Source organism: Arachis stenosperma, chromosome 1, assembly GCF_014773155.1.
Source record: "Arachis stenosperma cultivar V10309 chromosome 1, arast.V10309.gnm1.PFL2, whole genome shotgun sequence".
NCBI classification, from domain to species: domain Eukaryota; kingdom Viridiplantae; phylum Streptophyta; class Magnoliopsida; order Fabales; family Fabaceae; genus Arachis; species Arachis stenosperma.
The window spans coordinates 8,882,948-8,897,774 of NC_080377.1; the positions used below are offsets into that span (position 1 = coordinate 8,882,948).

Consider the following 14,827-nt stretch of genomic DNA (forward strand, 5'->3'; position numbering starts at 1 on the left):
TGAGCTCTGTGCTTCACCAACTCCACATTTCACTTTCTTCCATTATTCTTCAAATTAGGAACTTTGGTTCTGACCATCCTTTTCACCGAAAGCCTCAATACAGCAACCACAATAAGTTTTTCAATGGTAAACCAGATCTGAGCCATTGAAAAATAACTTGGTCTCCAAGACTCATTTTCAACCGTAGATACACAACAGAGTTGAACAGAAATCAACTTTTTCATGAAATCCATTTTCGGACTAGCAGAGAGTTGGGAAGAGGAGAAGAAAATGAGATGTATGTAGATGGAAATAAAATCACCTTTAACTTCTGACCTCTTCTTGATACAGATTGATGTTGGTGATTTGACTTCTACCATTTGATTAACCTTCTCTTTCTTGCTTCTTTGGTGAATAGCTTAGGGAAGAAGTTCTCTCTCTCTCTCTCTCTCTCTCTCTCTCTCTCTCTTCTCTCTCTCTCTCTCTCTCTCTCTCTCTCTCTCTCTCTCTCTCTCTCTCTCTCTCTCTCTCTTCTGATTTTCTAACCAACATACAAAAGTGAACGTTGCTTGTGATGTGAAAGCAAATTGGAGGGATTGCCTTGCTGAAGTCAAGTTGGGCTTGGGTTGGTTCATTTCATTCATGCAACCCGTTTGATTTCTATTCATCACCTTTGGGCTTCTAATATTTTTGTGACCCATTAGAATAGATTCAGCTTACTTTGAGTTGGGCTGTTGTTGATTAGTACTCTTTCAGCCTTGTTTTTTTTTTCATCCAATTGGGATGCTCCTTTATTTTGTTTTTGGCCTGCAACAGTTTATAAATAATTAGCAACATATAATTATTAATAATCAACACTAATTATTTACTTTTTCCAATAAAATAATGTTTGTCATAATCAATTAATTTAGTTAATTTCTTAACTCAACAAAGAAGAAGACGCATGTGGCACGGTAACGCAGAAAAAGACGCATACAAGAAACGTGATGACGCAGAGAAAGAGGCGTGTGGCGCGATGACGTAGAGAAGGACGCGTATGGCGCGGTGACGACACGGGGAACTCAAGGAGGCTAAACAAACTATTGAAGATTGAATCTGGAAAGGTGATAGAGATGATGGATGTAGCTGAACTTTGACCGGCGCGTGGAGGAACGTCTGGTGGCAGATGGAGACGAGTTAGAGAGAGATTACGAGGAGAAGAAAAAAGGGAGAGAAGGTAGCCACAACGGCAATGAAATTGCTGGTGGTGAACAGAGAAGTAGGAGAGAGATATGACTTCGTAGTTTTTGTTCGGTCAGAGGAAGAAGGAAAAAAAGAAAGGAGGGGTCATCCTACGGCGGAGGTTGCTTGGTGAAGCTCGATGATGAAGGTGATTTTTGTGAGAGGGGAGCAACTACTGCTTTGATGGAATAAATATGGGTTTAATGAAAAAACATTCACAATGTGGTTTTTCACATAAAAAATAATATCCTATCCTCTTCAAGAAATATACTATGACTCTGATATTATGTTAAATCTAAGAAAAGAAAATAGATAGAGGAATTGATATTATATACTTTATCATTGTTTGATACAAAAGCTAAATTATATACATAGAGATATTACCAACTAATTTCATAAATATTCATCTACTAACTATTAACTCTCAGTTATTTATCCTTAGTTTAATAGCTTGCTCACTTTATTTTGTTTCCCACACTTCCAAAAAACTATGTTGTTGCTTCCCAAATAAATACAATATCCCTATAAATCGAATTTTATTTCGATATTATTTTGTATGTACTTTTTAAATTATTATTTAAATATTATAAAATATATATCAACTACAGAATTTATTTGCTAGATACGAAAATTGTTTAGCACATAAAAAAAATGGTAAATTCTAGCCTACCCTCTCTATAATAACATGTAATTTACCCTCTGTGACATGTCATCTTTTAATTGGTTGCTATATTAACTATGGTTAAATTATTGGTAATTAAATTATAGCCCAAAGTGGGTGATTATGTAATTAAATACCTCCAAATTTAATTTCAATGCCATCCAGAAATCTCATATCATCATCACCATCACCATCATCATCATCATCATCATTATTTTCATTTTCTTTTTCGTCTTCCCCTTTTACACTATCATCATAAAAAGCCATCGTAATCGATTTCACGTTCTTAAATTTTAAGATTTTCTGAATTTCGCAAACGTAAACTTAGTCTCACCTGTGCTAGGTTCACAAAACAAAAGCAGTTTTTATAACTAAATACAAAGAACACAAAACACAGAACACGACCTTACTTGAATAGGATCTGTTCTATAGGCTCGTACATCTGTATCCTTGAGTTCTAAGAAGACTTTGGTTGAACTATGACCGTGAGGTCAGAGCATGATTAATTGTTCCAAAGCGCATGCCATCTGAACGGTGGAGGATCGTTCGCGCTACAACCTTGTGGTCAAGATGGTCTCACGGTGTTCTGACAGACTCAAATATTTTTTCCCTGGCCATTTAATTAGTTATTTTCTCTAAATACTTAGTGTGTGTTTGGATTACAGTTTGCAAACGGAGAGTTTGAATAAAATTAATTTTGCAAACTTGATTTTGATGAAAAGTAAGTTTGTATCAAGTGATTTATGTTTGGCAATATTTATATCAAAATGAATTATAGTAAAATAAATGTTGTTTGGATTACACTCTTCAAAATCACTTTTAGATACAAAATTACTAAAATAGACATCAACTTAAATAATTTTTGTATATTATTTTAATTTAGATATTTGAATAGATGTTATTAATTAATTCTATAAAAAATTAATATTTATACACTAAGATAAAAATAATATATAAAAATTGGCAAATATACTTTTAATTAAAACTAACAAAATATAAATTTTAGAGAGTACTAAAAATAATAAAAAAATTAAATATTTATTTTGGTAGTAATTGAAATAAATAAAAAAAATTTTATGATATTTTCTATACAGTATATTTTTAGTACTCTTAATACTCTTTTTTAGTATGTTATAATTTTTATTATTATTATTTACAATTAATTTTTTGTTTAATTTACTTTCTTAGGATCATATATTATATTAAAAAAAAAAATAATACAAAAATAAATTATAAAAGTGTATAATATCAAATAAATAATTAATAAAAAAATAGTAAATAATAGAAAAGATAGTTCATATAAACAAAAATAATATAAATATAATAGTATGCAAAGGATAAAATTGGTAAAAAATAAATAAAGATTGAGTATTGATGGCTAAAAGCCCGTTGGTGAAATGCAGAAGCTTATTATTTCCTGGTTCATCAAAATATGGAACACCCAATGAGTTGATTTTTTCTTTCAATTTCAGAGAGAAATGGGACTGGGGTAAATTGAATTTTTACACAATAATAAAAATATAACTTTATTTTTTAATGTTTATAGAAATTATATATTTATCTCTTTTATAAAAATATTTAATTACAAAATTACCCTACTTTAGTTAACATATTAACTCTTATTGAGTTAAATTAACTAAAACTAAAACTAAGCATCCAATTAAAGCATGTCACGTCACGAGGGGTAATTTACATGTTGAAATAGAGGGGGTTGGGTAGAACTCACCAAAAAAAATATATTTTTGTTTAATTTTATCAAATTTTTGAATCTTTTAAAAATTTATTTATTATTTTTATTTTTTAAAATTATTTTTGTCTATGTTATAAAATTTTGAATATTATTTTAGTAGTTCATAAAAAGATTATTCTTCTACTATTATAAAATAAGAAAATATTAATTAATATATACTACTCTAATTGATTACTCAATTTGTTTAGGTACTATTAAATTTATCTGATTTTTTAAATTTTTTGGTAAAAAATAAAATTGAATAAAAATAAAAATTGTAATTAAATTTTTGAAAGAAGTATATATTACACATAATGTCCTTATCTTTTTAATTTTTTCTCCATTATGAAAAAGAAATTCACTTTTCATACCATCTTCGTTATGATGAGATGATCCCTACTCTTTATACTGTGTTTCCAATAAAGGAACATTTTTCCAATAGCATTCATGTTTCTAGAAATTTTTCTGGTTTCATAGAATAATGTCCAATATATTTACAATTTTCAAAGGCACTTTTTCTTGCTTAACAGGTTATGATAAATTAAAATTAATTGCATTTGAGTATACATTTTAATATTAATTAGAAGTTCAATTGATATCTGTCATTTTGACGTAGGGAGTGCCTACCTACTGCTATTTGCCACACACTAATAACTAGCGCCACACCATATTAATGGCTTTTAGCTTTAGGGGACACATGTTTTTCACATTAAAAAGTTCTTGTATAGATAGAAATTAGATTTTTCAAAGAGAGATGTCAGAAGATAATTAGAATTTATTATTTTTAGTTATTAATTTAATAATATTTTTTAATTTATATTTTTAAATATTAATAATTAATTAATAATAATAAATAATAAATTTTGATAATTTTATAATATTTTTACTTTCTTTTTCAAATATTCTTATATAATATTGACTTGAAGTTTTATTTATTTCCATTTTGTATACTGAATTTTACCAAATCACTATACTAATTAATGTTGAATAACATAAATACATCCATATATTTGGTAACAAAGAAATTTTATAAGCCAATGCCAAATGCAACAATATAACGAATTCGAACATCATCTATATCGAATTTTATCAAATCAAATATCAATATAACCATATAATTGATAAAAAGAAACCCTTGTTTTTATTGATTTCTAAGAATATAATAATTAATAAGATATAACAAATGATTTTGAACTAATAAAAGAATTTCTATAAATTTAATAGTTGATTTTTTTAAAATTACACAAATATAAAGTAATTCAATAGTAACACGCTAACTCTTTTAATTTAATTAGGTTAGATATATAATTATTTATTTGTATCTTCTTATCCATTTAAGTTTCGAAAAAAATTATTTCATAATAGGTATCAAAACTTGTATATATAATCGATTCGGTCGATGTTATCCTTTAAAAAAATAATAACATAAATAAAATTAAGCCTATACAAAATATTTACATGGATCTAAGTAGACTTTTGCATGAAGAAATGTATTATAAAGATATTATTCATATACATTTTTTTATTAATTTAAACTAAAAAAAAAAGGTAACTTCACGACAAATTAATACGTCTTATTTAACTTATTCTATGATGTAGGGATAATGACATAAATACAAGATACAACACGATATAAGATATATTAATACACGAATTTTAAAATTTTATAAGATATAGAGACATATATATATAAAATATAAAATATTTTTTAAATAAATCGTAATGATATTTTGATATTTTATTGATATTAAAACATAAACTAAAATTTTTTAATTATTTTAAATATTTTATTTTAATTATATAAAATATTTAAAATATTTTTTATTTTAATAAATAATAATATATATTATTTTTAAATTTATTTTAAAAATACATATTAAAAATAATGTTAGATACACTGATACATGGTGGTATTTAAATGTAACTAAACGTGTATGAAAAAAATTATTTTTTATTAAAACACAATTAAACACAATAAACATACGTGTAAAATAAATGTCGTATTTAAAATATATTTAACACGTCAACACTACAACTTAACAAAATATCCGTACTTCATACGGATCTAAATGTGTAATGTATATATATAAGCACCCAATTCAACCCAGCCAAATTATACTTCAAATGCACCCATGGAATTTGGTCCTACCTTCTTGCTCATGCTATTTTGCATTATTATACTTCTCTTCATCAAACTCCTTAAACTCAATGACTCAAGAAAGAAATCAAAGAAGCCTAGGCTCCCACCAGGTCCCAAACCAAGGCCTATAGTTGGTAACCTCCCTCAAATGGTTGCAAACAAACCCACTCTTAGATGGATACAAAACATGATGAATGATCTCAACACCGAAATCGCATGCATCCGTCTAGGCAATGTCCATGTTATCCCAGTGACAAGTCCTTCCATTGCACGCGAAATTTTAATGAAACAAGATGCAATCTTCGCATCAAGACCATTGAGTTGGTCAAGTAAATTTGTCTCATCGGGATACCTAGCCACAACTCTAACACCCTTTGGAGAACAATGGAAGAAAACGAAGAGAGTCATAGTTGAGGAATTGATTTCGCCTCAAAGGCATCAATGGCTGCATGAAAAAAGGGTGCAAAAAGCCGATAACCTTGTTCGCTATGTGTATAACCAAATCAAGAATGGTAGTGGCTTAGTGGATTTGAGGCATGTAGGGCAACACTATGGTGGAAACTTGATTAGGAGGTTGCTCTTCAATAAGAGGTACTTTGGAAATGGTAGAGAAGATGGGGGTCCTGGTGCTGAGGAATTGGAGTATGTTGAATCACTCTTCATGGTGGTAAGGCATATGTATGCATTTTCTGTTTCTGATTATCTTCCATTCTTGTGGGGGTTTGATTTTGAAGGTCATAAGAAAATATTGAAGAAAGCTACTAATACCCTAAGGAAGTACCATGATCCCATCATTGAAGAAAGGATTTGTCAATGGAGGAATGGGACCAGGACACATCAAGAGGATTGGCTTGATGTTCTTATCTCATTGAAAGATGCTAACAACAATCCATTTTTGACTCTCCACGAAATCAAAAGTCAAATCATGGTAACATTTTTACTCATTCACTACTTTTTCATATTATTATTATTATTCCAAGACTCTCATGTCTATCAACACTATGCTTTTATTATTTCTTGAGAAGTTATGTTTCAAGATTCTTCAGTTAAAATAGTTAATTAGTGAAATTTTACAATACATTAAAATTAGGTAGATTTTTTTTGAAAAATAATAAAAATTAATAACACTGTATTATAGGATTGGAAGTGAATCGAAATGAGTTGAGTTTAGTTTATAATTCGTTTCGTTAACAATCATATCTACTTATAAAGTTTAGATTCGGTTTACCAAAAATTTATGAATTGGCTTAAATAACATAAATATAATATATAATTTATATAAATAAATTATAATTTATATATCAAAAAATTATTTATATATTGTCTATCTATCAATATCATATATAAAAGATAACTATAAAATTTTATAGCAAAACATATATGTTGCTCTCTTCTATCATAAATAATAAATAATGTAAGTAGATGTGTTATCCATTCAATATACAATAAAATAAATAAAATATTACGATTAAGATATGATAAATAAAAAATAAGATTATTATTACACAAATTTAAATTCAATTCATTTAATATATATGCTCAAAAACTTATTTAATTTTGATTTACAAGTTTATCAAATTAATTTATCGAACTGGACCTTATTTATAAACTGACTTAATTCACTCTCAAGCATATATGTTAAAGAGAGATAGAAATGAAAAAGGAAAAATGTTAAAAATGGCCAAAGTGTAATACTGTCAAATAAGTTAACTCGGTCCATTTAAGTCTAGATCACTTAAATCTGTGGATTAAACGGAGTAGACTCATTTAAATTCATTTTATTTATGGGTATAATTTTTTAATTCGGACTATTTATGACTAATCTGATTAGTTAAATAGACTGGCTCGTTTATCTTTTTATTTTTTTTAAATATTTTTAAAAAGATACTTTTAGATTAAAAAACTGAAATACAATGTTTTCCAATTAATGGGTTAAATTTTCAAGTCGGATCGAAAAAAAATAGCCAAAAGTACTTATTCTTTTTGAAATTATAAAATAAAATTTAAACAGACAGTTTATTTAATCTGTTTATCTAACTCATCATTTTTTTTAGGTTAATAAGACTTAACCCAAAAGGGTGGGTTTAGTCTATTTTATGACTATGCCGGAGTGATTAGAGAAGGTTGAATGAATTGTTGGTTATATTTTAATTTATTTATATGGTTAGTAATTTTATTCTTAATCTTGCTCTACTCTCAAAAAAACTAGAAAAAAAAAATACTTGACTATTAAATTAATTTCTTTATTTTTTTTTCTTATGTAGCTTACGTGATTAAAATATTGTTATATATATATATATATATATATATATATATAGATATATATATATATATATATATATATATATATATATATATATATTTGCTTGATAAGATGAATATGAAGAATATATGTGTCTTTTGCAGGAAATTGCAGTTGGAACAATGGACAATCCATATAATAATGTTGAATGGTACTTTCTGAAATAATTAATCAACCAGAGATACTCCAAAAGGCTATTGAAGAATTAGATAAAGTAGTAGGAAAGAAGAGGTTAGTACAAGAAAGATACAATTGATGACTTTAATATTCCTCATGTTTCAATGAAAGATACAATTGTTGCCAATTATTTCATCCCAAAGGGTAGCCATATTCTTATTAGGAGGCAAGGTATTGGCCAAAATCCAAGAGTTTGGAATGAACCATTGAAGTTCAAACCTGAAAGACATTTGAAGAAAGATGGATATGATTTGACTTTGACTGAGTCAAATTTAGAGTTGTTCACATTCGGCACTGGAAGACGAAGTTGTCCTGCAATCACACTTGGAACTACAGTAACTGTTATGCTCTTTGCAAGGTTGGTTCATGGATTCACTTGGATTGCACCTCCCAATGAACCAACCATTGATTTCTCTGAACTTGAAAATGATACCACAAAAGTTAAGCCACTAGTTGCACTGGAAAAGCCAAGACTACCACCGGAAGTTTATCATCAAATCAATTAAAAGAAGAGCAATGCTAGGGAACTAAAAAGATATTAGCCAAAATATCTTTGGGTGAATCTAAAATCTCTACGAGTTAATATATATGGATATCTCTTTTGTTAAGTATCAGAATGTTTCTTTTTCATACTAAATGGATGTTCTTTTATATATTTTTCGAATTTTTTTGTATTGCAAATGTGAATGCTTTTATTTTTTAAAAAATTTCATTTTTTTAAAATTTTATAGATATTTAATTATTTTTTCTAAAATATAACTGGATATTTCTTTTATTAAGTATTAGGATGTTTTTTTCATATTAAATGAATGGTTTTTTTATATTTCACACAAATTGCCACTAATTATTTTTCTAAGACTTTGACATTTCGAATCTGCAGCGAGAAAGTTCAAGAGGAGATTCCGATAGTGCTGATAGAATGTTGAACCAACTACTAACAGAGATGGATGGAATGTCTATTAAAGAAACAGTGTTCATCATTGGAGCAACAAACAGACCTGACATTATAGACCCTGCATTGCTTCGGCCAGGACGTCTTGATCAATTGATATACATTCCTTTACCGGATGAGACATTACGTCTCCAGATCTTCAAAGCGTGCTTGAGGAAGTCACCAATCTCGAAGGACGTCGATCTTTCACCTCTTATTCGTTATACACATAGATTTAGTTGTGCAGACATTACTGAGATATCATCATGAGCTCTCGATCTGGTAAAGACAGTTCTGACTGAAAGCGGAAGCGATCGGAGGAGTGGATCGCGGTAGGAAGGTAGAGAGAGCCTGATGGTGAGAGAGAAGTCTGTATGTGTGATTGTTGGAGGTGGGTAGGTTAATGTGAGAGAGAAGAGGAAGGTTTTATAGGTTTTAATTAGGTTTATTTAATCAATTTTAAATTTTTTAAATTTTGAATTTAAAAAATTTAAAATTAATTATTAATATAAATTAATGTGATTTTATTTAATTTTTTACTGGTAACCTTTTATTCCATATACTTTTCCTGAAAAGAAATATCTTTGAATGATTTTAGCACTTTGCATCATTAAATTATTGGTGTGTCATCTTTAATTTAGGTAGAACTATACAAACTAATTATGAAGTGAGTCACTCAATAACATATGTGTCAGGGATAGTAACTAAGCCAGTAAACTGAGCTGATAAAGTTGGTTAGTTAGTTATAAGATCAGATAATGGTTGTTAGTATTAATCTCAGGTCTATTAAGAGTTACTGTAAAAGCTGTTATATAAAACTAAGAATCCATGTAATAATAAATTAACAATTATTATTTACATTCTATAAAAGGAGTCTTCTAGATCTTTTTCTTTTTCTTTCTGAGTTTTGATACCATCAAAATATGATAAAAGCAAAAAACTTATTATTCGTCAAATTAATTTACAAATATATAATAAGAGATTGAGTAAAATGATGTCATATTTTTATATCGTTCTAATAATATGTTTAATCGAGTCGCATGCATTATTATGTATATGAATAATAATGAATAAATAGAGAGATATCTCGATTAAATTTATGTGAAAAAGTATGATGATGAGTGAATGGAATATTGTATTTCTTAAAGAGCTTATTGTATTTCCTAAAGAGCTTTAGCAAACAGAGAGAACAAAGAAATGAAAACTGAACACTGGAATTGATCATTCAAAGCAGTTATGAATTAGAGACAACATAAGTACTCTTACTAGTTTTATTAATTGACTTCTTTTTTTCTAGATTAACATCACTTTAAGTAGCTAGTAGAGATGACATCCTAATCAGATATTTTTCTTTTGATCTAATTTGTGATAAACCTCTGCCGCTAACCTTGGTTTTCCCAATGCTATAAGTGGCTTAGCTTTTGAAGTATCACCTACACATTCACAAAGATCAATGATATGTTCATTGGGTGGTGCAGTCCAAGTGAATCCATGCACCAACCTTGCAAATAACATAATAGTCATTGTAGAACCCAGGACAACCACGTTTTTCGGTGCCAAATGTGAAAGTCTCTAAATTAGGGTCAATTAAAGTTAAGTTAGACCCATCATTCTTCAAATGTCTTTCAGGTTTGAATTTTAATGGGTCTTTCCAAACTTTTGGATTTTGGCCAATACCTTGTCTCCTAACGAGGATATGACTACCCTTTAGAATGAAGTAATTAGAAACTATGGTGTCTTCCATGGAGACATGAGGAATGTTGAAGTCAACGATTGGGTGAAGTCGAAAACCTTCTCTTACACATGCCTTTATATAATTGAGTTTTGGAATATTTGATTCTTGCACTAATCTTTCTTTTCCGACAACATTGTCTAATTCCTCGGTAGCCTTCTGAAGTAGCTTTGGTTGATTTAACATTTCAGCCAGCACCCATTCAATGTTGTTGTATGGATTATCTATTGTTGCCATCATAATCTCCTACAAATATAAATATTGGAAAGTATGAGGAGCGAATGGAATATTTATACAACGTGTACAATGAAGATTTATGGAGTATTAGAGATATAATCATTAGTGTTATCTTTTTTCATTAGCTGAAGTTTTTGGGATGAGTGGTATCATGACATGGTATTAGAGCGCTAGATCCGAAAGGTTAAAAGTTCGATCCTTGGTAAACCTTAAAATCAGTTTAATTTTTCAAGAAGATGTTTATTATCCCTAGTACTCGGATGGTTATTCTAGATAGTATGGGAGATGTTCATTTTATAACTCAATAGCCCATTATACACATTGTACCAACAGTCCATTGTCTCCCTAGCGGGATCCTATAAATATTCATTAGGGTTAGCAATGGGTAGGATAGGGTAAGGTTTGGACTCTACCCTAATCTTACTCGCGGGTTGAAAATTTTGTTAAAATTTTATTCTATTCTACCCGCAGGTTGAGAATCTCTCAACTCTAACCCTACCCGCACCCTAAAGTTCTAAACCCTACCCTACCCTACGCAAAAATATCAAATTTTTTTAAAATAAATATAAAATTTAATTATTTCAAATTTTATACATATTAATAACATAAAAAATAAAAAACAAATATTCTAAATTACTAAATTAACTAATTAGTTTAGTGATTATTCACTTATTGTAAGTCATTGCATAAGGGAGGTTGTGGGTTCAACTCTCACTTCCTTCACTATATACTTAATTTTTATAAAATATGTATTATATATGAAGTACGGGTAAGGTAAGGTAGGGCAGGCATACCCAAACCGTACCCTACCTTACCCGCAGCGGGTCGAATAGCCTACCCTATCATTATAGATTAGATTGAGTTGGATACCTGTGAATAGGATATGAATTGCCAACCCTATATTCATATTCATAATTATTATTTTTTTTTATATTAATGTTCACAAGAATTTATGAAATAAATTAATTAATAGAAAAATTTTCTTGTTTATTATATATAGACTAAAACTGAAGTTTGAGCTTAGTATTTCTTATATATTAACCAAACTTTTTATCACTGGCCATCCTTAAATGCTACTTATTAGGTTAAGAGTGATGTTAAATTCTTTATCACTTAAATAAATCTTAATTTGTTATTAAATTTTATATCAATTATTTAAATTTAAGGTTTAAGATTTAAAATTTTAAGATGTTTTACTTGAGGAGTATATTAAAAATAAAAAATGCTATTCGTATACTAAAATTAGTCACTAATTAAAATCAGCCACTAAAAATATATTTGTATATAAAAGATTGGGTGAGAGAGCATCATGGGGGTAAAAGAAGATTTCATGTCTTGGGAAGTTAGAACTATTTGGATTAAGAATTTAGGACACTCTACTAAAGGTGGAGTATGTTATAATATTTTGGTTGGTGCATATTTGCTATTATATAGAAAGGGAAATGCTAACAGAATGATAAGTTTAGTAAAAATTGGAAAATTAGTTAATGCTTTTTTGAATGTAATATAAATGCTGAAAAATATTGATTATGTAACATTTTTTATCATAAATAGTAGTTGTTTTTATGTGAAATTGATAATTAAAAACTATTAGATAATAATTTAGTCAAATTTATTAAATTATCTAACAATTCTTGTATATCAACTTCACATAAAAATAATTACATATAAGTTTCTAATTTTTTACGTAAGAATTCGATTTGGGTTCTCGTCTTTGATTTAGAAATAAAATCAATGGTGATGACTGTCATATTATTCTTGTCACATGTTTTAATTTGTTGGATTCATAATTTCTATTATTTTAGGATAATGTCATTTTTCTTCCCCAAACATTTAACGAAAAACTTGAAAAACAATCTTTTCATCAAATAATTAATAAAGAATGTTAACACCAAATATTATTATGCCAAATTATTCCTCACCATCACTCTCATTTTTCACTTTTTCAATAACAAAGCATAATTTTTTGTTCTATCCGACGTCTTGCCCTATAATAACCCACATAGAATTCATTTTGTTTTTATTTGCGAGTGGTAAAAAGTTGGATTCTAACTCGGTCTCATCTTGCCCCGCTAAAATTCCATTCCGGTGCAGGGTAGGTAATTATCCGCCCTGAGCGAGTAAGAGCAGAGTAAGTATCCACAAATTCGAATGATGTTGCCATTCTTATCTATCACTATCATATACAGGTGTTTAATTTCAATACAAATCAATCTTGAAAAAAAAACTATTCATTCAATAAATTCAAATTAAAAATTGGCTAAAATGGTATTAATTTAGATTAGGTTAGATTAGATTTTATTTTTGACAAAATGCATAAATTTAACCGATTTTTTCACACGCTTCTCAAAACTGAAAATTAATTTGATACCATCTAATTCAAACCGCAAAATGTGATATAATATTATTGTTTTATTATTAAATTTAAAGTTTGTATATAACTAGTGTCCTTACCCGTGATAACATTACGAGAATATAATTTTGTTAAAACTACATCAGCTTTATCCTAACATTATAAATTATAGAACAAAATTCATAGAATTAAACTAATTTACAAAAAGGTTATAGGGGATAAAAGTCTTCGTCAGCTAAAAAGATCAGGTCTCCATAAATTAAAAAAAAATCAAATAATAAACTTTTTAGTTATTATTTTTATATGAAAGAGTTTTGTTCTTAATAATAATTAATTTTAGTATTCATTATCTAAAACTTGAAAGAATTTAATATGTATATTTTTATATTTGATTAGGTGTTAAGTCTGTTGTACAAATAAAAATAATTAATTGTCATGCTTGTTATTTAAAAATAATCTCACTCTATATATATATAAAATTTTATATTGATAATTATAAAATTAACTTAACATCAATTTTTTTTTTGAACAATTGAATTTTGATTTTAATTATTAATCACAATATTAGTATTTTTTTAAATTATATGTAATAAATATTTGAAGGAAGACAAGTGAAAATATAAATTAAAAAATAAACGATAAAAATTTAAAACTAAATGAAAAACTAAAAAATTATGCGTAATATAATAATAATAATAATAATAATAATAATAATAATAATAATATATTTTTTATGTGAATAATATTACAAAATTATTTTTAATTATATTTAGCTATAAATTTAATGTATTTTTTATAATTTTATGAATTTATTTGAATTATATTATTTTATTAATTCTATTTTTTGTAGAACGAAAGATACAGAGAAATAAAGAATAAGAGAGAAAAGAGAGATAAATATAAAAAAATGAGAGAGAGAGAGAGATTGAGATTGTTAATTTTGAAAAAAATATTTTAATTATGATGAAAGAATATTTTATGACATATTTTTATTTGTCAAATTAGTAATACAAAATATAAATTATAAGTTATAGATAGAGTAAAAAGGCTAAAGAGAAATAGAGAAAGAGAGAGAGGTAGATAAGAAGATGGAAGAAGAAAGTTTATTAATTTTGAATTTTTTTTTTCAATTTTAATGAGAAAGTGGCACGTGACACATTTTGATTAATAAATAATTAGTGATATAATATAGTTATATTTTAATTTTAATTTTAATTACAATTAAAAAATATCATGTTACATATTTTAATTATTAAATTTGTAATTAATTGTTGATGAACAATATATAAGAGAGATAAAATGAGTAAAAGAATAAGAGAAATAGAAAAAACAAGAAAAAAAGAAGAACTCTTTAAATTAAAAAAA

The 14,827-nt window shown here is 27.4% G+C and overlaps 1 protein-coding gene and 2 pseudogenes across 1 annotated transcript; 2 read left to right on the forward strand and 1 right to left on the reverse strand.

The window, feature by feature from the left end:
- The first annotated feature begins 2,261 nt into the window (after positions 1-2,261).
- LOC130954438 (small nucleolar RNA U3) lies at positions 2,262-2,457 on the forward strand (annotated as a pseudogene).
- Positions 2,458-5,722: 3,265 nt separating this feature from the next.
- On the forward strand, positions 5,723-9,410 carry LOC130974783 (isoleucine N-monooxygenase 2-like; annotated as a pseudogene).
- A 1,192-nt stretch (positions 9,411-10,602) lies between these two features.
- LOC130974794 (phenylalanine N-monooxygenase CYP79D16-like) lies at positions 10,603-11,109 on the reverse strand. The gene has a single exon (XM_057899648.1). It carries the CDS (start codon positions 11,107-11,109, stop codon positions 10,603-10,605), a length of 507 nt encoding a protein of 168 aa, XP_057755631.1.
- Between the last annotated feature and the right edge of the window lie 3,718 nt (positions 11,110-14,827).